The sequence below is a fragment of the Nannobrachium achirus genome, assembly GCF_963921795.1.
Source record: "Nannobrachium achirus genome assembly, chromosome: 7".
Taxonomy (NCBI): domain Eukaryota; kingdom Metazoa; phylum Chordata; class Actinopteri; order Myctophiformes; family Myctophidae; genus Nannobrachium; species Nannobrachium achirus.
Window position 1 is genome coordinate 33,682,066 of NC_137816.1, and position 23,788 is coordinate 33,705,853.

General features: G+C 41.0%; 2 protein-coding genes across 5 annotated transcripts in view; one reads left to right on the forward strand and one right to left on the reverse strand.

Annotated features, from left to right (window-relative positions):
• Positions 1 to 4,206, forward strand: part of rnf111 (ring finger protein 111) — a 44,021-nt gene extending 39,815 nt beyond the window's left edge. For all 3 annotated transcript variants that reach the window (XM_080729659.1, XM_080729661.1, XM_080729660.1), the window contains one exon: positions 1,519 to 4,206. In XM_080729659.1, the coding sequence (XP_080585785.1) occupies positions 1,519 to 1,645 (127 nt within the window). In that variant the 3' untranslated portion in view covers positions 1,646 to 4,206. The remainder of the gene's footprint in view (positions 1 to 1,518) is intronic.
• Positions 4,207 to 4,942: 736 nt separating this feature from the next.
• myo1ea (myosin IEa) overlaps positions 4,943 to 23,788 on the reverse strand; it is an 89,287-nt gene continuing 70,441 nt past the window's right edge. Inside the window, exons 19-29 of one of the 2 annotated variants that reach the window (XM_080730560.1) lie at positions 23,620 to 23,764; positions 18,952 to 19,066; positions 18,644 to 18,813; positions 18,392 to 18,537; positions 14,705 to 14,851; positions 11,686 to 11,843; positions 11,052 to 11,141; positions 10,512 to 10,740; positions 9,541 to 9,576; positions 8,072 to 8,241; positions 4,943 to 7,461 (exon numbers count right to left, since the gene is read on the reverse strand). In XM_080730560.1, coding sequence (XP_080586686.1) covers positions 7,385 to 7,461; positions 8,072 to 8,241; positions 9,541 to 9,576; positions 10,512 to 10,740; positions 11,052 to 11,141; positions 11,686 to 11,843; positions 14,705 to 14,851; positions 18,392 to 18,537; positions 18,644 to 18,813; positions 18,952 to 19,066; positions 23,620 to 23,764 — 1,483 coding nt within the window. In that variant the 3' untranslated portion in view covers positions 4,943 to 7,384. The remainder of the gene's footprint in view (positions 7,462 to 8,071; positions 8,242 to 9,540; positions 9,577 to 10,511; positions 10,741 to 11,051; positions 11,142 to 11,685; positions 11,844 to 14,704; positions 14,852 to 18,391; positions 18,538 to 18,643; positions 18,814 to 18,951; positions 19,067 to 23,619; positions 23,765 to 23,788) is intronic. The other variant, XM_080730561.1, reaches the window with a different exon arrangement.

The following is a 23,788-nucleotide window of genomic DNA, read 5'->3' on the forward strand; positions in this document are numbered from 1 at the left end:
AAACTGTTAGTTTTCAGGATTCAAAATAGCAAAATTAGCAGATCTACAAGCTAAAAACACATCGCTTCATACAGTGTTTCGAACTTGCAGATCTGCTACTTTTGATGCTTTTTTGTGACATCTGCAGTGGTGGAAGGAGGCGATATCCTTACTCTTACAATGAGAAATGTAGACACTGCTACAGACCAAAGCTCATAAGCACAATATCCCCACCGAGCCAAGCAGGGATTCTGACTTGAAAGAGCAGTAGAAATTGTTTTCCCACTCAGGGGAGCAGTGTTTGAATCCCAGGTAGAACATGGGACAGATTTAAGTTTACGCTGAGGATTTCACTGTGTTGTTTATACTGTCTGCTATTTATTTATCTATTTATTGCAGTTTTCTTTTGTATTTTTTTTGTTACTAGTATAAAAAAAGAAATTGTGCCTATGCCCAAACATGCCCGAAATAGGAACCACAGGTCTTAAAGTGTTTAAAGTGATCCCTGGCTAATACGACAAATATGCCTTAATACATTATAATTGTCCTCTATAACTGCAAAGTAAAATTAAAAACACCTTAAATATTTGATTTCTTCTAGAAATAGCTAATCTTTCACTCAACAGGGGAAATGCCCGTCGCAAGTTGATGATGTCATAAATGTCATGTGTGATCTATCCCTATGGAATTTATGGCATGCATGTGAAAATAAAAACGAACTTAATATTTCCTATGGTTAATATGAGCATCAAATCAATATTTCAAATGTGTTTTTTGCACATGCATGCCGTAAATTCCATAGGGATAGATCACACATGACATTTATGACATCATCAACTTGCGACAGGCATTTCCCCTATTGAGTGAAAGATTCGTTATTTCTAGGAGAAATAAAATATTTAAGGTGTTTTTAATTTTACATTGTAGTTATAGAGGACTATTATAATGTATTAAGGCATATTTGTCGTATTAGCCAGGGATCACTTTAACTACTTAAACCCTGTACTTAGTTGAGTGGAGAGTCCCCCAGGGAACTTACACTGGGCATCCTTTTCCAATTTTGCCGAATGTTGGTGCCAGAATAGGAAAGCTAGGGTTCAAGTAGGGCAGTCACGGTTATGACATTTTACATGACGATTAATTGTTACTCAAATATTTGCGATTAACGATTTAATTGGGTTTTTGTCGTTGACAATTACATTTCTGTTTGGCTTGTAGGCTTTGAAGTTGCACATGGCAGATATGACACATAACCTCAATATACAAAGAAATCACTGACACGTTTGACAACTTCACACTTAAAAAAGAATATTGATAGTGGAAATAGCCGATCTACAATCTACTTGTAGATCTGCTATTTCCACTATTTTTGAAACTGTATGAACATTTTTCAACAGGGAAACAAGTATGACGATTATGACAAAATAATTGCGATTATGTCAAATAATTGCGATTATGTCAAATAATTGCGATTACAGGCCTAGGTTCAAGTGGTTATGGATTTTGTTTTGACTCCCCTCTCTTTCCCCCCCACACCAGACGCCTACCATGTATGCATCTCTTCCATCAGCTGTGTGTGGACCAGTGGCTCCTCACCAACAAGAAGTGCCCCATCTGCAGAGTGGACATTGAGGCGCAGTTGTCTGCTGTTGAGACTCAGAGTTGATGCTGTTTTTCTAACAACCCTTTTGTTTCAATTTTCTTTGTCGTTTATCATATTAATTTTCTCCAGTACTGCAGTCAACCAAAGATGGCATGAATTACCTGCTCAGCTCTAACAAGAAAAAAAGAAAAAAAGAGAAAAAAACAAACAAGCAAAAACACCTGACAAAAAAGCACCAAGCCTAGAGTGCCAGCTATCACATAGTACAACTGCTAGAATTCTCCATTAAAGGGGCACTTATCTCAAAATACAAAGAAATGTTATGTTTTTCCTCTTACTGGGGTCGCTGTCTATCCATCCACATAGTTTGGTGTGTGATTTGCAGAGATTTATGCCATCACCCAAATACAATGCAGCTCAATGGCATTTTGTTTGTGGCGCTCGGAAGTGGAATCAGAAATCATGGCCTGGTGATAATGCACAGACAGACCTTGTTCTGGACAGTTTCATTGAGAACTATTTTCTGCTGTATGCTCGCCAACTGTCTGTCTTGACTTAAAGCTACAATCTTTTTATGAATAAAATATTATTTTAACCAATCTGTACGGTAGAGTATGCTGTTTTTACAAGAGTATCAAATTAGATTTTATGTAACATATGTACATAGATTGTGAAACACATTTAGTTATCAATTGGACTGATGACTAAAATGTTAAGCTGAATGAGGCCATTGCTGTTTGCTATAAAATTGCACTGTACTGTAATCTGTTAATCCATTAGCCTGATGTAATTGATGATACACATTGAAATTAACATAACCATTCATGTCGCCCAGTCATTTCCAGCCATCAATATTCAAATAAACAGATTACATGAAGGTTGTATGTTTTAATGTCACACTGGAACAGGTAACTCTTGATCATGTAAAACTGATTTTAAATGGATCTCTTAATCATATTGTTAATTCATTCTTTCCTATAACTTTTAGTTATTTGGTGTGTGAATATTAGATAACCTCAAATAAGTCATGTGAATTGACTCGCCACCTCAAACCTGATGAGATCCCTTTAATCAAAATCAAGTGAACATAATGCTAGTATAATATAATCCCTGTAGGATAATCATGATATGTTATAGTTTTGTCTATGGTCTCCATACTCTTCGATGGAGAAATTGAGGCCCTAGTGTTGTGTGGACACTGACTGGTTGGCACACACCGGATTGGACATTAGATACAGCTGTCATCTATATTGTATTCAGGAGAACATCACTGTAAATACCCTCCATCGGTAGAGGGAGACCACAGACAAAATCAAGGGATTGCAGCTTCAACTGCAGAAATCTCCAAAGCAAATCACGCCAAACTATATCTGGATGGATACATTACACTCGGGGTAATGGGAAAATCATGTTTTTGTATTTTGGGTAAAATGCCTCTTTTAAGGATTTAAAGATTTTATTGTATTTATGAAGCTTTTATGTAGCTTTTGATTGTTTCCTCAAGTGTCATTTTATTTGGTTTTGTTTTATGCATGTTTCCTTGCAATGCATTTCTTTGCACATATAACGTGGGCTTAATATGGCCTAACAACTTGCAGGTGAGGATTGCTGCTCTGGTAAAGAAGCATTTCTGTAAACCTAATGCCTTGCTTTACTGGAATAGAATGTCAACCTCCATTTAAAAAAGAAAAAAGAAAAAAAAAACATTGCAGGATTCATCTTACCAATCATTGTATTGATTAGTTTATGTTTAGAAGATGTGGATTGTTAGTGAAAGATGTTTTTTAAGTAAATCAAAACATTCCTAATTAGGAAAAAAAAATAACCATGTCAACAGATCTGCTGCTGTATTAGTGCACACCCAGTATTTCTAGAGTGGAAATAAACTCCCAATGTTCACCTCACACACCAGAATATGCACATGCTTTGCTACCATGACACCTGTCTGTCTCTCCCCCCCGCACCTTCATTTTGACTCAACAACACCATTAGCAAGTTATCTAATGTATTCTAGAGAAGAAGAAACTGAATGTCACAATGTTCTTTTTCAACTGGATGATTGTTGGCATTCTGCTGAGAAAGTGATCTGTTTTGTTGGGATGCATCCCTGCAGATATGCCCGAGATGCTTCTAAAAGGAGGGGATCTCCGGCCCTCGCAGTTATTAACCGTTTCAGACTGCCTTGGGGAAAATGTGTCAAATAGAAACTGAGTGGCATTGACGTTATTCCTTCCTTTTTCCTTTTAGCTGTGTTTCTTTCGGAGGGAAATACAAAGCTCAGTTTGAGGCAATGATTTACTGTTTATTCTCATTAGATCATCTATTAATTCACCCTCTCTTTTGTCTCTCTGTTTATAATTATGCAGCAGTCTCCATTTTTTTTGCTGCTGGAGAAGAGATAACACTAATATTATTGACTAACTCACTTGCATATTACTTGCACAAGAGAGAAAAGATAGGAGTGCAACAGTGAATATGACCGTGCGCTGAGGCCATGTATTTCCACTCTGAATATTAAAAAGAAAAAAAAAAAAAAAGACTAACATTATGAATGGAGTGTTGGAATGCAGTACTTAAAGCAGGTATCCATGCATTCATTGACTTAATGGCACCAGGATCATATTCTGTGGGATTTATATTAGTTTTAAAAAAAATAATATTAATAAACTTGGATAACTCTTTCTTGAGTCCTTGGTGTCCTTTTTGAAAATCACATGTCAGCAAGACAAGCGTTGTAAAGCATTGTTTAAACGATATTTATTATAAATGGGGGGGGGGGGGGGGGGGGTGTTCTCAAGTTCTGCATTCAAAAAGACCTATTCAACTCTAAAATGCTATTTTCTGGAGCATGTCCTGAAAAAAGGAGAGAGAAAAAAAAGCAAAAACATCAGAATTCTTTCCCTGACCTGGTTACAGGCATGAATGGTTATTTCGAACATTTTATTGTATTCTTCATGACTGACTTTCTTCAACAAAAGCCACCTTTCAGGGATGGTGGGAACACATTTTCAAATGGTTACCAACATCTGTCTGTTTATTGATCAAAATATAAAACACAGCTAGTAGTCATATTGGGCTACTGCAATGGTCTTTGTCACCCTCTACAGGATAATGCATGTAATCAGAGATGGGCTTTTTTTTGTATTTGTCTGGGCCGGAAAGAGTAAATAAATGTAATTTGAACTCTTGTATTTTCTGTATTCTAAATACCTAAAATACATGTATGTCATTTTATTCTCAAATTGACACATTTTAAACATTTACACAGGTCTATACTGGGAATAAATTGATTAGAACAAAATGTGAGATGTCACTTCTACTCTGCCTCTCCGCCATTATTAAAAAATAATGCCCCATCCCCCGTTTCAACAACAGCATTAAATCGTTGGAGTGATGGTAAAGATATGTCTTAAGGTTCTTGGTTCAAGGCCAACACTTGGAATATTTTCACTTGGGCTAATTAAGTATGCCTATCTAATGCTGTATGTCATAATAAATAGAGGTAGAGTGGCCATCTTGGTGGGAAATGGAGAAATGTCCCGTTGGATCCCCACACTGAACCCCAAATGCTCCTGATGAGCAGGTTGGTGCCTTCCATGGTTTCCTCCGCCATCTGTTTGTGAATGTGGGCGTGATTGGGTGAATGTAATGCACAATGTAAAGCACTGTGGAGAAACGCACTATATAAACGCACCATTTAAAAATGTTTACACAATATTACATGCTTTATTAAAAGACTGATCTGCATATTGCACGAGGATGTCTTCAACCATCCAGGACAAAACTATCTTTGATGTTGAAGAAGATCATTGACAGAAGACCCAGCAGTTTAAATGACCAGAGCAGAATGTTATTCTATCAAATAAAGCAATACAAAGGAATGGTTAAGTAATGCTAAAGCAGTGCAAAAGATGTACAGAAAAAAAAACTGGAGCAGAAGCAAAGGGAAAATTGATTGTAGTGCCACAAGGAAAACTTTATATGATGTCAACAAAGATGCTGTTCTGTTGTTTCACCAAAAACAAGTTTGTGTTTGATCAATTAAAAGAAACACCGTCGATAGTCTGTTGGCTCTTATTGTGCATTTGTATCTAAAACACCCCCACGGATATCAAAAGCAGAGAGAAAATATCACACCACAGGTCCTGCAGTGACTAAAAATTAATTTAAAAGTTTTAACAGCAACAAATGTGTTCAACAGATATACATACATAGGTCTAAAAATACCTGGATTATAATCTTTATGTAAACAAATTATTCTTCAGTAACTAGGCTTGTTCCTAGTTTGGCAATGTGTCCTTCATAAACATGGTTTACTGGCTGTTAGAAGTCTGTGTGTCAGAGGGAGTACCTATACCAATAAAGTGCTAATAAACCACAGACAGTATGCTCAGAATATATGTGGCGTTTACTTTGGGGGCTAACATGTACTAATCTGACATAAAAACATGATAGAAATGTGAAGGGAAGGGGGATAGATTCTTCCTTTTCCAGCTAAAAGTCTCCTAATCAAAAAGCTGTCTTCCTTTCGATACTCTGTCAAATCATGATTGTTAAGTTACATTTGAGAGTGTACAAATGGAACCAAATACACCCTTAAACTGTCAGATTTAAATCAACACTGAGGATTTTACTGTCTACTAAACAGACCAATGACAATTAAAATTGCTTTGGTAATTAAAAGCCATTCCATAATGGTACACGTTTTCAAATTGAAAGTGTTAGCACAGTACAAAAATCACAGTGTAATGAACTATTAAAAATGTCCATTCCCTGTAATTAGTCTTTGACTAGTGATGAAATAAATATACAATACTATATTGTACGCTCATTCTAGCAGCACAGAACGCGACACACTGAGCAATCTGGCATGTAAATTGATTAAATTTCAAACAATGAGACAGTGACTTTCTTGAACACCACCATTGATTTGTAATCAAACTTTCACCTAAAAATGGACATCAAAATACAATCACAGCCTGGTCCCACAAATGATGTATAAGACTTAATTTCAAAGCTTCAAACGGTTGAGCTTCAAACCTCATCAGCATGGTGAAAATGACATTAAGGAGACTGTAGAAAGCTATAAATACAATAAATAGTTTTGTTCAGTCCTCAGGAGGGCCTGCGAGAGATAGAGAGAGAGAGAGAGAGGAAGAAAAAAACGTCCCTGGAGTGAAATAGTCTTGTCTTCAAAAGAAGGACCTTATTTTCAAACCTGATGTTCTTTTCTAGAGTAAATGTACATTCAGCCGTAGTGGAGAGCATGTGAGCTGATGTGTAGAAACACTCTCACAATGGCTCTTTCCCGCTCTCTTCCTCTGGCTCTTTTCGACTAAGAAGCGTATCCCAAAACCTTCCATAATCTGAAACGTTCCACAACCCTTGAAGTTCTGTGTCTTTTTTTGTTGTTGTTGTTGTTGTTTTCTGGTTTTTGGTTATTTTCCCATTATAACCAGGGAGGTACTTCATTAAAAACTATTTTAAAAATAACTAAAATAGCTTATCTACTAGATCAGCCATTTAGCTATTTTTGAGTTCTGGGTTCCAAGAACTCAGTGTTAGTACCACCCACTGAGCAGGGCCAACAATGTGGTTCTGAGGTTCTTATCTGAAACCCAGCCCTATGGAAACACATCCAGAACCCGTGAGATATGTTACACGGCACCGTCCACTTAGTTTCTTGTAGTCGAAAAGAGCCATTTTCCTCTGGTTGACTCTTAGCACCAGCCCTGGCTTTGGGAGAGTCTGCAGAGACGCACATTGTCCTCCTTGGTGCTCTGTCCTTTCCCCTGGCAGGTCCTACAACTTGCTGACGTAGTTGTTGGGGAAGAGACCCTGCTTTCCCCGCAGTCTTCCTGTCCACCATCCAGATGCGTCTGATTAACACAGAAAGAGAGTGGTTGTTTAAAGGGATTTTCACTATTGACGTGCCTTGTCATTCATTTACACTGAGAGGTGAGCGGGCAGGTAGGGAGGGAGGACTGCCATGAAACTGCCACGTTTGTGCTCATCTCACGCCGCGCGCGTGTCTGCGGCAAGAGTGAAATGTGTCTATAGCGCTATTAAAGCTATTTACCGTAATCTGAGGTTATTCCATCCATTAACCAGTCATATAGGCGAGAAGAAAAGAAAAATTGTCGATTTCTAGCTATGTTAGCTCTGACCGGAGGGGGTGGGATCTAGCGGCCGTTATCCTTTTTACGGCAGCCCATTATTGTTAAAACATCTCTGCCATTATGGAGGACATATATGTAAACAAGAAAAAGGAATTGTCAAGCAATACAAATAAGCGATTTAGCTTAAAATCCCTCAAGATAAAAAAGGGGGAAAAAAAGAAAAGATTACCGATCGTTCTGGGATATCATAACATCAGATTAACGTAATAAAACGGCTGGTCCGGAATTCTACTTTAATAGAGTGTAGCTGTAGAACCACTGGCGTAAAAAGAAACACAAACGACAGTTGTCGTCGTTGTGACTGTCTCACCTTCTTTGATGATGTCAATGACGTCATCGGCGTTGAAGCTCAGCTCGTCTGTGTCTTGGGCGTCGTAGGCATACAGAGCTTTGCACTGAGGCACTTGGGGCTTGGGTTTGGGCGCAGGCTTTGGCCGCCCTCCTCCCGGGGTGGGACGGCTGGCCGACGGCCTGTGCGCTCTGGGAAACAACAAGGGAGAGAGAGAGAGGCAGACCACAGGACAGTTGGCAACAGCGAGGAAAATGTCCTGGCGCTCATTCAGCTCACTACTGTGTTGTCCACTTACTGCAAGCAACAGCTGTATCCATGTGAGTTTGTGTAAACTTAAGGTTTTATGGAGTAGAAAATGTGTACACACGCATACAACTGAAAGTCTCAACGGATTAAGATGTGTGCCTAAAGCTGAAGTTATACTCATCGCACGACGATAGAGTACATCAGGCATAAGGGAGACACTAAAAACTAATGCTCATCTCGATATCCCAGTTCTGACTTAGTAAACTCAAGCCCCTGTTGTGCAGTTCTAATGAAATGTGCCCAATACATTCCAACAAACGTATTTAAAAGGATATTCTTTTTCCACCCAGAGGACTCCATTTTACACACAGTGTGAAAGTCAGCCAATGCATTGCACTTATTAACACACCAAACCAGTTCAAGATAACTCAAGCAAGTTTTGTCACAATGATATCACATCAGTTTGGGACCCAGTAGTTTGTAAAAAGCAGTGGAATAGTGAGTGACTTCATTCACAAGTTATTATTTCTTGAATAAAGACCTTTAGAGTATGTTGAGTAAAGATTGTAATGATGCAGTCTCTTCTGACCAGAGACAGAGCACTGGTTCTGAACGTAGCGGTCCAGGGACCACCAGGGGTCCAAAGGACCTGATGTTCAGTACCAGTGGAATAGTGTAGTCCAGCCAGAAGAACAGAGAGGCCAGGAGGCTCACTTGAGGCAACATTGTTTAATGAATGTTCAACAATGTTCAAAAACAGAGAAAATAGCAGATCTACAAGCTCACAATGCAACGCTTAGTGAGCTTATAGAACGCCTATTTTCACTATGCGTCGTGCAATGATGTATATCGTCTGTCGGGTGGAAACCTCATATGTCTAAAACTGTTACTTATCAGGATTCAAAAACAGTAGAAGTATCAGATCGACAAGCTCAAAACACGTTGCTTTGTGCCACATTTCGAGCTTGCAGTTCTGGTACTTTTTTTGATCACGTTGGCCGTTAGCTTACGGAAAAGGTTAGAATATGGTGATAAGAGGTTTCTGCCCGACAGCGATGATATGGGGCTTAAATGGTTCATTTAAACTGCATTGCACGAGGGTGTCGCTGGCCAAATGAACAGCTTTACTGTAGAACTGTCAGAAATCTACAAGCCACTAGAAGAAGCAACGACACATCATGCTAATGAGAGCGTTTCCTAGGCCTGACCCACCACCAAAAACACTGAATATGCAAACTCACATTCCTCCATTTGAAGCTGATCGACTGCCTCCATTGCTATAAAGGAACAAATTATCCAAATTATATGTGCATGTCTTTGTACGTACAGTTCTACTGTGCAGACGAATGTATGTAGTAGTGTACGTGAAGTGAGGCAGTTTACCATATTGATCAAAACAAATCCAAACAGGCACACACACGCGAGCGCACGTGCACACACACACACACACACACACAACAAGACACGACACAGGACATACCCCACACACACACACACACACACACACACACACACACACACACACACACACACACACACACACACACACACACACACACACACACACACACACACACACACACACACACACACACACACACACACACACACACACACACACACACACACACACACAATCTCGTTTTTGTGACATACTGAGGACATATAGACTTCCATTCATTTCCTGTGGCCTTACCCTAACCTCTATCCCTAAACCTAACCCCTAACCCCTAACTTTGTGAGGACCGGCAAATGTCCTATTTTTTCCAATTCTACTATGCTTGTGAGTACCTCTGGTCCTCAGTATGTCACAAAAACGAGAGCACACACACAGACACAGACACACACACACACACACACACACACACACACACACACGCACACACACACACACACACACACACACACGCACACACACACACACGCACACACTTTCCTTTTAATCAATCATATTAAGTTACACTTCTGCATACGAATGCCTAAGGCAGTGGTTCTCAAAGTGGGTCCGGGGGTCCTTGAGGGGGTGTCAAATTCAGTTTAGCCAATTTAACCCTACATTGGCTTTTTTTCTTTTTTAAATCATTTTAACACAAATCTTATATGGGGTCCCTGATATTTGTGTGGTGGGGAGTCCGCGGCCACATATTCATTTGGAGATCGGTAAATGATGAAACAGTTTGAGAAGCACTGCACTGCTCTATGGTTTGCTCACCCGGCAGCTCCTTGTTCGGGGACCTTCAGGCACTCTAGATTGGGCTGCGGCCTGTTGCCTCCTCCTCCTCCTCGCTCCTTGTGCTGGCTGGCGTTGGTGGGGAGGAAGGGACGGCCGGCCGGGTGCTGGCCTGACGACGGAGGAGGCCTCTGGTTGGAATGCTGCGAGCTGTTCCTCTGGTTGGCTATGTGGTTGGTGTTCTTCAGCCCGCCGTTCTGGTGCTGGCCCCCTGGGCACCACAAAGAGGGAGATGTGTTTTAGGGGCTCACTTACTCAAACTAATCCATTTAATTTGTTATAATTCAATAAAATTGGTTGCTATTTTGGGCCTAATTTTATCATTATCTACATTATCTATTTTCCATTGAAGACGCATATGTATACCCCATCAGTAAGCTAAACATGCCATGATGTGTGGTGCATTGTGAACTTGTAGATCAGTTATTTTTGGCAAGTGACAGCGTCGTACTGTCAAGAGTATAAATGAGGCTTAAATTAGAGCTGAGATGAGAGGTTGACATGAGGGGTAAGGATGGGTACCTGGGGGTCCGGGAGCAGCCCGAGAGGGGATGTTCTGGTGGGTTCTGGACGAGTTGGTGTGGCTGTGACTGAAGCTCTTCTTGGTGGGACCTGGGAATGACATTCTTCACAAGTAAGCATCTAACAACTCTATCTAAGATTTTTTTTTAAAAGGAAAACATTTTCACTATTCATGAATGGCTTAACCACTTAAACCCTCTGTACTTAGTAAAACTGGAAAGGTGCAAATCTGAGAAAATGCAAGTGTGGCTGCCTATAGATTGTGATGTCACGTGAAGCTTGACCAATCCTGTCTGATTGGACATTATTATATTGTCCAATCAGAAAAGGGACTCCATTGAACATTGACTTGAATTGAATCCAACTCAATTGACTTTTAGGGTTTTGGGGTTACAGAAAAGGTCCATTGAACACAATGCACTTTTGGGGTTACATAAAAGGTTTCAGAATAAAGGTTACTCTGTCTAGATGAAATAAAGCTGGACAGAGTTGCAACAGTAAATGTTGTCACTCCACTTTGAATCTCTTCGACAAAAACAGACGATCTACAAGCTCATGTTGTGATGCGTTGTGAGCTTGTAGATTCCCCTCAGAACAGGGGTTCAAGTGGCTATTTATGGTCTGTGATGCTTACGTGTGTTCTTGGAGAGTCCGGGGCCGATGCTGACTTGCAGTGTTTTGCTGGAGGGCTTCAGGACGGCCTCGTCTCCCTGTCCGCTGACAAACATCACCTGCCTGGACCCCCCGCCGCTCAGAAAGCCCCAGTTCTCCTTCTTCAACTTCAGCTCCAGTCTGAGGATCAGAACACCTGCTTTACACCAGCGCTTCTCAAACCCGCGGTTTGGTACCAATTAGGCCACAGACCCCCAGCCATAACTAGGATAGACATACTGTCTACACATCGTTGCTGTCGGGTGGAAACCTCATTAAGTCCAAAACTTTTACTTTTTAGGATTAAAATTCCAAAATAGCAGATATATGAGCTCAAAACGCATCTGCTATTTTTGATACTTTTGTGTGACACTGTGTTATGACCAGTAAGACTCCCTAATCGGGAGATAAGCGACCTTTGGTCGCTTATCTCCACAAATAGGCCAAAAGTTTGTTTTACCAATTATCAAGACATACGGGCAGTTGACAGTTTGCCATGGTTACTCATTGAAGTTGAATCTCCATATATGGAGATAACCTACGCATCACACTAAGTCTGACCTCACCAGCCCATATTTGGGCATGAGCAACTTATGTCTCCATATATGGAGATATGATGACATCACACAGTCCTCAGCCGATGATGTGGCGTGATGTCATACAATACACAAACGAGCCCTACAGTATAAAGGGGCAATTCTTGCCAGGAAAGAAGCATTTCTTCGACTCAGACCTTATCGCCAGGGTTGGCTTATAGCAGCTGTCGGTAGGACCATATATGGATTCTGTTAGTGTGGATCTCCTAACAGGGCATCATCTGGGATACAATCCCTTTTATGCCCATATATGGAGATCCCTAACAGAATCCCTTTCATGCCCATATATGGAGATCCCTAACAGAATCCCTTTTATGCCCATATATAGAGATCCCTAACAGCATCCCTTTTATGCCCATATATGGAGATCACTAACAGCTAACAGAATCCCTTTTATGCCCATATATGGAGATCCCTAACGGAATCCCTTTTATGCCCATATATGGAGATCCCTAACAGAATCCCTTTTATGCCCATATATGGAGATCCCTAACAGAATCCCTTTTATGCCCATATATGGAGATCCCTAACAGAATCCCTTTTATGCCCATATATGGAGATCCCTAACAGAATCCCTTTTATGCCCATATATTATGGAGAAATCCCTGCTCTGAGTATCTGACATCAGTGTGATGTCACCTGTTTATGCCCATATATGGAGATCCCTGCTCTGCGTATCTGGTTGCTATGGTAAACAGTTGGTTGCTAGGGTAAAAAAACATGGTTGCTATGGTAAACAGTTGGTTGCTAGGGTAAACAGTTGGTTGCTAGGGTAAAACCATGGTTGCTAACGTACACTAACAGACCAGCAACAACAGACTGTTGCCACAGCAACGTACACAAAGGTTTGTGTACACATGTGGTGTGATGTCATACTGATGCGGAGATATGAGCAGGGCAAAGGTGTGACGTGTGACGGACGGACGGACGGACGGACGACCAGTGGAGGTTTTCATAGTAAACTGCTCCCTGACGGTCGCAATCAATTAGGGAATTCATTTACGAAAAAACATCTCATATGAGAGGTTTCTTCCCGAAAGCAACAACATGATATATAATTATGTACAGCTATAGCTATCCTGTTTTTATTTGGGGCTGGTTATTATTACAAAAAAAGGTGAGTACCGCCATCTGGTGGCCATACATCTAGCTAAGCCCCAGCATTACAAACAGCACAGTCTGTTAGCTGGTTTTGATTGAAGGCTTTATTAGAAGTTTGCATAGGAAAATGTACAGATTCATGACGGTACAGTTCACTGGTACAAGGTCTACTAAAAGGAGATCCATGAAAAGACTAAGCTTATTTCAACAGGAAACCATTTAAGTATCTCATATAACATTGAATGACAGACAAATAGAACACAGTACTATGCAGTAGACATGTAAAGAAAAAAAGAAAGAAAAAGAAAACAGTAGGTCTATACAATCAGTAAGTACAGTATATACAATATATACAAGGAAGGGGCAGGTAACAGTAAGTCTAAACAATCAGTATGTACAGTATATACAAGGAAGGGGCAGGGAGGGTAGGGTTGGGCTAGGTTTTTACCAGTTGTGAACGGCTGCTGCCTGTAAGTGGTTTTTTAGGGCAATTTTAAAGGATGCTAGTGATCCACACTCCTTTATGGCCTTCGGTAAGGCATTCCACATTTTTGTGGTATAGCAGAAGAACGAGTTCGACCCTTTCTTTGAGTTGACTCTGGGTTGAACGTGATCTGTGGCACTGCCTCTGGTGTTGTAATTATGGACATCCTTAACGTTTATAAAGTATTTTGACAGGTACTTGGGTATCATAGTGGTGTAGTGTATCTTGTACACCAGTCCCATTGCAAGTTGCTGTACTCTGTCATCTACTCTGAGCCACCCCACTCTTAACTGGTGAGTAGCGGTGAGGTGAGTCTGATTGGGAAGGTTAAGCTGGTACTGGTTAAGAAGGTTAAGCTGGTACAGCTCTTTCTCCTGTCTGGCCTTAGTCCAGTGCTTCCCAAACCCTTTCATTTCAAGGAACCTCAGTTTGGCACGGACCCCCATAACTCTGAGAGTGTACAAATGGAACCTTCTCTCTCAGAGTTACAGACCTGTAAGTGTCCATTTGGTTCCTAACTATCAATCACTGAGCTTGGGGCGAAACCGCCACACTTTGAGAACCGCTGCTTTACACACCTGTGTACCATACACGACTCAGAACTTTTCAGAGTGTATTGAAAGGATCGCCCCGTGAGGCGCAGCACCTTCTTTTACAAAATATAAGTAGGGTACGATACAGTATCCAGGATAGTGAATGAATGACTCCAAATACAGTCAGAATACTGCACTGTTTTTTATGGGTCCCTTAATTTCTTGTTTCCTACACTGTTTGTGATTAGAAAAAGAAGAAAACAGAAACAGGTGTACTGTTGTACTTACGTGGTACCAAACTTGAGCGGTAGCTTCCTCTGGGTCTTCTCTTCGAACCTCCGGGCCAATAAGCTGAGGAACTCCGTTTTAAAGACGCACTCCAACAGGCTGTCATACTCCTGCTCATGTAGGATCAACAGGTCATCCTGCATTGGGCTGAAAGAGGACATGTATATCGTCACCGTCAGGCAACCTTGTAGCTCCAGTTTAACATGGTAAACCAGGGGTCTTCAACAGGGGGTCCGGGACCCCTAGGGGTGCCATGGCATTGGTCCAAAGGTTCATTAGTCCGAATCTGTTAAGAATACTATGCCTAACCCTAACCCTAACCTCAGTAACCCTAACTAAATTCGGACTAATGAACCTTCGGACTAATGAACCTTCTGACTTATGGGTAGTTTCCCCCCCCAGGGGGTCCTCAGAGTTACTACAGGGGGTCCTCCAAATCTTCCAATCTTTTTTATATTAACAACCTGAACCCTAGTGTCCATATTCTGAGAACTGTAGCCAAAAATAGCAGATCTACAAGCTCACAACGCCTCGCAGCTTGTAGATAGGCTATTTTCGGCAAAGAGGTTTGGTGTAGAGGGGAAAAGGAGCAGACTAAGTACAGAGTGAAAGGTCAAGTTTATTAGGTAATGACGGCTCAAGTGGTTAAATATCTGAAAACACAAATTGACATGAATCCAAAATCCACTGATGATTGTGCTGTCAAACAATGAAACTATATGGAATCTATGAAAAGGTTGTGGGGGTCCCTGCATCATCTCTCTCTCAACTAAGGGTCCTTGGCCTGAAAACGTTGAAGACCCCTGTTGTACTTTTTTTTTCTCTTTTTCTTTAAGTAATTAATACCCTACTTCATCGTACAACAGTGTCACACTAAAGCAGCCAAAATAGACGATCTGATCTGCTTAATTTAGCTTCTTTTTTTTTAGTGGTCAAGTGTGTCCGTGGGTTAACTGGGTTTTATAAATATTGTCAATGAAAAGTATTTACAAGAGCTTGTTAGTTAGGCAGGTTTCTGAATTGTGCACAGCCCTCTGAGACACTGTGAGTAGAAATGATACCATCTTATAATGAACATCATTGAGTGCCGATGATATGAAGATAGGTTGAAAATGGGTGAAGTGATCCTTTCATTTATAATGTGTTGGTTATAGGGTTGAAGTGACTGATTTTGATGCTCTATTCACACATTTTGCTGGGGACCCCCTGGAACCACTGGCATTATTGGCATACAGTGTGTCTGTGACTCACAGGCATGTTTTGTTCTTCCACAATCAAGAGACGTTCTCCCTGATGAGCTTTTTACAACCGCTGCTTTACTTCTCTCTGTGCACCACCTAGTTCATATTAACCCACCAACCCAGTTCACACACACAGTCACTCAAAATGACCCATGTCTTTACCAACAGCATTATGATCTGTATGTCTACTGCATGTCTTTACTAACAGAACTATGATCTGTAGCTGCATGTCTTTACCAACAGCACTAAGATCAAATATTACTCAAGTGCAACTTTCACTTGCACTTGAGTAATATTTGACCAGGAGTATCTATCCTTTGACTCAAGTACAGCGGATGTCCGCTGACTCGGCAAGGCCCGACCAAACATTCTTTGATTAGCGTTTATAATTATGAAAAAAAGAACGGAATTCATTTGAAGCAACTCCTCAGACACACACACACACACACACACACACACACACACACACACACACACACACACACACACACACACACACACACACACACACACACACACACACACACACACACACACGCATATACGAGAGGTGGTTTAATCGGTTCCATATGTTTGTAATGCCCCTTTGTGTGACATTTACAGGCACATGGGGACTTGTGTGATTGAAAATCCAGACTGGGGGCTTTGAAGTAACTTCTTGCCTTTCTGAAAATACCCACAAGTTTTACATGGTGGGCCCCTGCCTACCCAGTCTCTCTCTGCTAGATACCGTATATAGTGGCCTTTGTATTGTCGCTGTCGGGTGGAAACCTTGTATGTCCCAAACCATTACTGTTAAACCATTAAAACAAAGATCCCATGTTCCAACTGAGCCAACATACATTTTTAGTTATGTACAGACAGACCTAATAACCTTCCTTTCTCTTATCTACCAGCTCAAAATGCGTCGCATTGTGAGCTTGTAGATCGGCTATTTTTGCTTAAAATATGGAGATACAAGGTTTCTGCCTGAACAATATAGTGTTTTGCTTAGGGAACACCCCACTGCCTCCTGGCTATAATCACAGACAAATAACCTCATACAAAACCTTGTGTACACATAGATTTACTATGTTGTAACCACTTAAACCGCTGATACTTTGTTGTACTGTACGTCAAATAGCAAAAATAGCCCATCTATACAAATTCACCAAATGTTCGCCTATTAGGATATGCCCAGAATACGGACAGTCAGATTAATATCATTGCGGTCAGGCAGAAATCTATTTGAACTTTTTGTGTTTTTTTCGTAAATTAACACCAAACTTGATCATATTAAAGTGCCAGTACACTCTCAGAGTTATGGGGGTCCTTGGCCGTATATGTATATATGTTTTTGTATTGGTTCCTTTGTTTTTAATTCCGTCTTTGAATTGCCTTTACATTTCATGTTTGTTTTTAAGTATGTGTAGCACTTGGTAAAGCCGTTTTTGAAAAGTGCTATATAAATAAGGTTTATGTAATGGGTACCAACCCGGGGTTCCTTGAAATGAAGCCATTTGAGAAGCACCGAATGCTTGGCCTTAGCTAGATATATGGCCACCAGATGGCGCTACTGGCTGTTCTTTGTAATAAGAATACAAATGAGAGCCAGTAGAGCCCAAACTGGGTAGATGTATTGTATAATACAGTATATATATTGATATATCATATAAATATACCATCTATCCTGTTTCGTCAATCATGTTTATCTATTTGTTTTAATAGCCACAAGCATTATCTTTCGTACTGAGAAACAAACAAGAGATTGGAGTGAGCCACGTCTAAACAATATCCCAATATCTGATTAGTTATAGAGAAATATATTCCTTAAACCATCACCACTATTATTCTTCACTTATTTTTCTGTCTGTTAAAGTAAAAATATGGACATAAGAGGTTTCTGCCGACAGCAACTATATCAATATAGTATTGCTGTTCTCTTCTGTCCTATGTGGCCTTTTACTAAAGTGTAGGTTACTAAATAAATAAATAAATGTAAGCCCTGAAATCCTGAATTAACTAAACTGTGAAAAACTAAATCTGGTAGTGTTGTCAACAATTGAGGAAATGCTGTGAAAATAATGCATTTTGTGGAGAAGGAAAAAAAGATATGTACTGTACAAAACACAAAGTTGCATACAATGCTTTGATAGCAAAACACCTTCAACACAAATGCATTTGTTTGCAGACTACCTTTGCAGACTATGCATCGCAGACAACACATCGCATCGTCACGCATTGTCAGCTTACAGTATATATCAGCAAATTTCTGTGAGCAACCCTTTGTACAGCAAAGTATAAATCAGGCTTAAACCCATAACTACTTTAAACCCTAGTGTATACTATGCCCCCCCTTCCCCTCTATACCAAATATATCGTTGCTGAAAACAGCCAGTCTACATGCTCTCAACTCTGAGTTTGCCGGTCAGCTTTTTGGTCATTGCTTGTATAACTTGACTCTTACCTGAGAGACACTGCCAAGATCTTCTCCACTTCAATCCTCCTCTTCAACACCTCCGTCACCTGACCTTTCTCTGGTCCCTGTTTCACCTTCTCTCTCCCAATCAGGTACACACTCTTTGGCGTGAGGATTAAGTCCCTCTTGATTCCCTAAAAACAACGGAAAACAACAAAATATGATGTGTGGCTCATTGCTATTGCATGAAAACTCAAATTGGGGTTTTGTCAGTCACTGCGTGACGTTCTGTAGCCCCACCTTGAAGCGGCGGTCGTATTTTGTGACTTTGTCAGCAAAGTCGATCTTTTCCCTCTTGGCCATGAACTGTCGGAGCTCAGGCCTGTCGTCCATGCCCAGGTAGTCGCCCACAAAGTTTCTGTTGAGGCTGTGTCTCCGCCTCTCCTTTCGGTTCAGTAGCAGGTCAGAGGCTGAGGAGGAGACCCAGAACATGTTGCATGAAGAGAAGAGAAGAGAGAAGAGAAGAGAAGAGAAGAGAAGAGAAGAGAAGAGAAGAGAAGAGACGAGACGAGACGAGAAGAGAAATGAAATGAAATGAAATCACTCACCCTCCTCTCTCATCTGGACATACTTCTTGCGCGCCACATATTTCCTCCAGGCCCTCTGGATGGTCCTGGCGTAGCCATCAAACTTACGCTCCCTTGTCTCTTCCAATAGAAAGAGCTGTTGAGAACCACACACAGACACACACACACACACACACACACACACACACGCACGCGCACACACACACACACACACAGTGCAAGTGCACACACAAGTATCAATACCACAATGTAGAAATATTCTGTTACAAGTACAGGTCCTGACTCCTGTATTCAAAATTGTATTTGAGTACAAGTATAGGCATCATGATATACTGCAGAATGGAACCAGTTATTTATAAGGTTTTCAAAATATGACTGCATCATTCGAAAATAGCAGATGTGTGTTATGAGCTTGTAGAGTAGATCGGCTATTTTAGAATAGACAAAATGTGTTTTTTAAGCTAAATCTACAAAGTAACTTGTAACTAAAGGTTTCAAATAACTGTAGTGGATGGGGAAAAAAGTATTAAAAACTGCTACAGTAAAGTAAAAGTATGTTTTTACTTGAGTACCGTACTTTCCACAGACACACCCAAACACAGTAACAGCGTCATGCAGGGATGACTGAGCATACATACAGTACATTCCTGTATTCAGTTCAATACACAAGCCCAATGCCTTGGCTGTCAGTTTCACTGATGATCTTGTGATTGTTTTTGGTTGTTCAGCAAGATAATGCTGGTGCACGTGTTCAGTGTTTCTCAAACCTCTTTGTGTCAAGGACCCCCGAATTGATATGCATTTGGCCGTGGACCCCCATCTGAAAACGGTTTGTACTAGGGACCCTCAGAAGAGCAGATTTATGTTACAAAACAGCTCGCAGCGTGGCACAAAGTAATACGCTGTGAGCTTGTACATCTGTTTATTTCACCTAGCCCAGTCAGTGTTTTCCTGGCCTTTCCGAGGCTACAGGTGTGGCTGGAATGTTGTAATAAGAGGCATGGGGTAGAAATGTTTCAACTGTCACTACATTTACTGCAGAGTGTCTTCAAACAACGTGCCATGAGTAAAAGCATTCTATTGTTCTTGTCAGCTGTTTTGTGAGCAGGGGTTCTCAAACCTTTTAGCTCGAGACCCAAAAGATAATTTGGAGTCTCCCGGTGACCCCAAAAATAAAATGTAGATTATAAATGAATCACTTAAGCCCCATTTCAATAGTGAAAATAGCCGACCTACAAGCTCACAACGCGTCACTATGCAACACACTGTGCGCTTGTAGATGTGCTATTTTCACTACTTTTGGAAAGTTATGGAAATTCTATTTTAGGAAGTTTCTGACATTCTTTCTCATTCAAAAGATTTTGGATGTAAAAAAAGTGGACATTTACTTGTGATACAAAATGGTTGTGTGATGCAAAAATGGGCTCACTGTTTGGGAAACACTGGTATACTGATATATTAACAACAGCTGAATTAACCACCCATTACTTTTGTCTCTTTGTTCTAACAAACTTGCTAAATGCCATTTTATCAATTGAAATAATATAGGTTGTTTTTGCAGGTGAATGGTAAGCAGACCATAAAGTGTCTTCTACAAGGCTTACATCTGCTTAGTCTTTAACTGTTCTCATTTTTATAGACTTCTCAAATGTCTGATGGCTCTTGGTGTTTAGTATTTCGTTTTTTAAGACTTTTTCCTCTGCTTTTATCTTTTATCACAGTGTTTTATTGCTTTTAGCTTCAGTTTTTTTTATTGTCTCATTTCATTTCCGTTTTTTTTTCTTTTTTAAGATTTGTTTTGGGGCTTTCATGCCTTTATTGATTAGACAGTAGACTGACAGGAAATGGGGAGAGAGATGGGGAGTGACACGCAGCAAAGGTAGTCAGGAACGGGACTCGAACCCGCGACACGTTGACACAGCATCAGAGCCTATGTGGTATGCGCCTGGACCACTAGGCCAGCAGGTGCCCCCTCATATCCGCTTTTGCTCTCTTTTCTTTGGGGCAGGGGGGGCTCTTTGTGCTATCTGCTTCCAAAATGATTAATTAAATTCTAATGACAAATCAAGCTCCAATTAGTGTTAAAATCCCAAACAAATCTAGTTCAAATTCACTTTGTGCAATCAATGTCACAATGATACAATTCTTATTGGTGTGGAGGACTGCAAATTCTCTAGTAAGTGTATTTATTCTGGGGGGCTGTCATTTCTATGTGTCGCAGTGCGTCATCGGGTCTACAATGTAAAGTATTGATTTGTTGCTCCCCAGAATACATCCCTCCTTCCTGAGCTGAATGAGCTTCATGAAACCAGCAGTCATTTCCTGACGGGCCTCTAGACATGCAACCATCTCTCTGTGCCCTCTGCCCACTCAGACTAAACATCCTGCCCACGCAGCCTCGTGGCACGCAGCCTTCTCCTTGGCACAGGACACACAGTGATAAAACACAACCTATAGACTAGAGAAAGACTTAACAAAACACTGCTTTACGTTGGGTTTTTCTGGTCCATTCTGAGGGTTACATTTAGGCGTGACTTAGGGCTGCAACTATCCATGATTTTCTTAGTGATTATTCTGTCGATTACTTTTTTGGATTAATGTAATAATCGAGACGTGCTTATTCAACACAAACTTTTCATATTGAATTTTGTGGCAGATCTGTGTCGTGCAAAAATGGTTAAATTAGCAGATTTAGAAGCTCATCCAGCCTTGTGAACTTCTGTATTAACACTGATAGGATATTTCATCTAGAGGGCGGTAGTGAGTGATGAGACGACAGTAAAACAAGGAGTCTCCTGTGACTCCTCACTTGTGACATTTCTGAGACACACAGAGACCCTAAAAGTAGCATTACCACAATGTAGCAATACTGTGTTACAAGTAAAAGCTCTGTATTCAAAATTGTATTTTAGTAACAGTACTTAATGTATTGGCATCAAAGTATTCCTACAGCACCAAAGTACTGAAGTAGCTTGTGAACAGCTATTTCTAAACAATCAAAGTTCAAAATAGGCTTAATTGGTTATTCATTGTTTTGTAATAATGATCTAAAGCCACAAAATATCTAGTAACTAAAGTAGTGGAGTAAAAAGTACTATAATAGTACATACTCAAGTAAAATGTCCTCAGAGTTGTACTTCAGTACAGTACTTGAGTAAATGTACTGAGTTACTTTCCAACACTGGCAGTCCATCCATCAGCACTCTGGTAGACAGGCTCATCTTGAGAATAAAGTGACTGCACGGGCTCACATCTGGCACGCAGTCAAACACATGTTATTTAATTAGCGACGCAGTGAAAAAAAAAAGAAAGAAAAACACACTGCAGTTCTGAACTAATGACTTGGTGTCAGGGCCTTATCAGAGTGCCAGGTTTTGTTTTTAGAAGCATGGCAGCTCATTTCAGCAGCTAGATATGAGATGTGATATTTGTGTTTCATAAGCAAAACCTCAATCACAGAAGCTCAGTCTGGCAACGTGGGGCAGCACACGTTGCCAGACTGACACACACACACACGCGCGCACAGACACAGACACAGACACACACACACACACACACACACACACACACACACACACACACACACACACACACACACACACACACACACACACACACACACACACACACACACACACACACACACACACACACACACACACACACACACACACACACACACAGCGACTCTGGAATAAGTGCTGGCATTGAAGACGAGCCATAAGACCTGATTCAACGAATACCTACAGTACACCAACTAAGATGTCTATGTTAGCATATGGACACGAATCTCTCTGAGAAAGAAGGAGGGAGAGAGAGTGCACGGTGTGTGTGTGCACGGTGTGTACAAAATGTTAATAAGTGACCTCATAGACTTCTCACAAGCGCAGCTTTCATAGGAGCCATGAAAAAAGTGCAGTTATGGTGGAAAACTTCTAGCTCTTACAATGTCCCACCAACTCTGTGACCACAACTTCGCACTTGTGCTTCAGTTCCAGAGCGGTGTTGACTCAGTGCTGATGTGACGTATAAAACCCCTCCTCCTGTAGAATAGGCATTGGGACTTGTTTCTGGGACACTAGTGCCTTTTATGGTGTTTAATGTGAAAATTCGGAGACCCCCCCGTTCCCGCCCTGTCCCGCCCCCCCAACCCTCATTCTACATCCCCACCCTGACAGAAATAGGCCTCTGCGTCCCAGCAGCCATGTGGATGTGTAATTTGAATTCACAGCCCATATGAGCCTTTGAGGAGGTTTGCGAGTTAAGTGGTTATTTTGCTACGAGGTGGCAAACTTGTGCTAGGTTTTCCCTGAAAGCTTTCTTCTGGAGGCACACAGTGTACAGGGCAACTCCTGCATGAAGTACAAAGGATGAGGCAGCCTGAAGCATAATTTATACTCCGTAGTGAGCGGTCTCGCTTGCCGACAAGAACTTATCATGGCGCCATGGTTAGCTTTAAGATAAGTCGTTGTTTGCAAATGACTCCAACGAGTGATGGAGTGTGAATTCATTTTAAGCACTGGCGTCCCAATTTTGGGCAGGTCATTAGAGGTGATTTGGAAGTTTTTTTCTAAAACAGCAGATCTATGGGCTCACAATGATGCGACACATTGTGAGCTTGTAGATCAGCTATTTTTTTTTATAATTCAGTAGCTAAGTGGTTGAGAGGAGGACAGAGGGGTAGCTTACCGACTCCGGTGCTTTGACGAATAGCTTGGTGCGTCCTAGCTGGTACTGATCGCTGTCCATGTTGACGGAGCGCAGGAGATGAAGGACTCCTTGTTTCTCGTCTCCTCGCCACGTCGGCCAGGTCTCTTTGGTTAGGATGGCGTACCTGAGGAGCAGAAGGAGCAGCCAA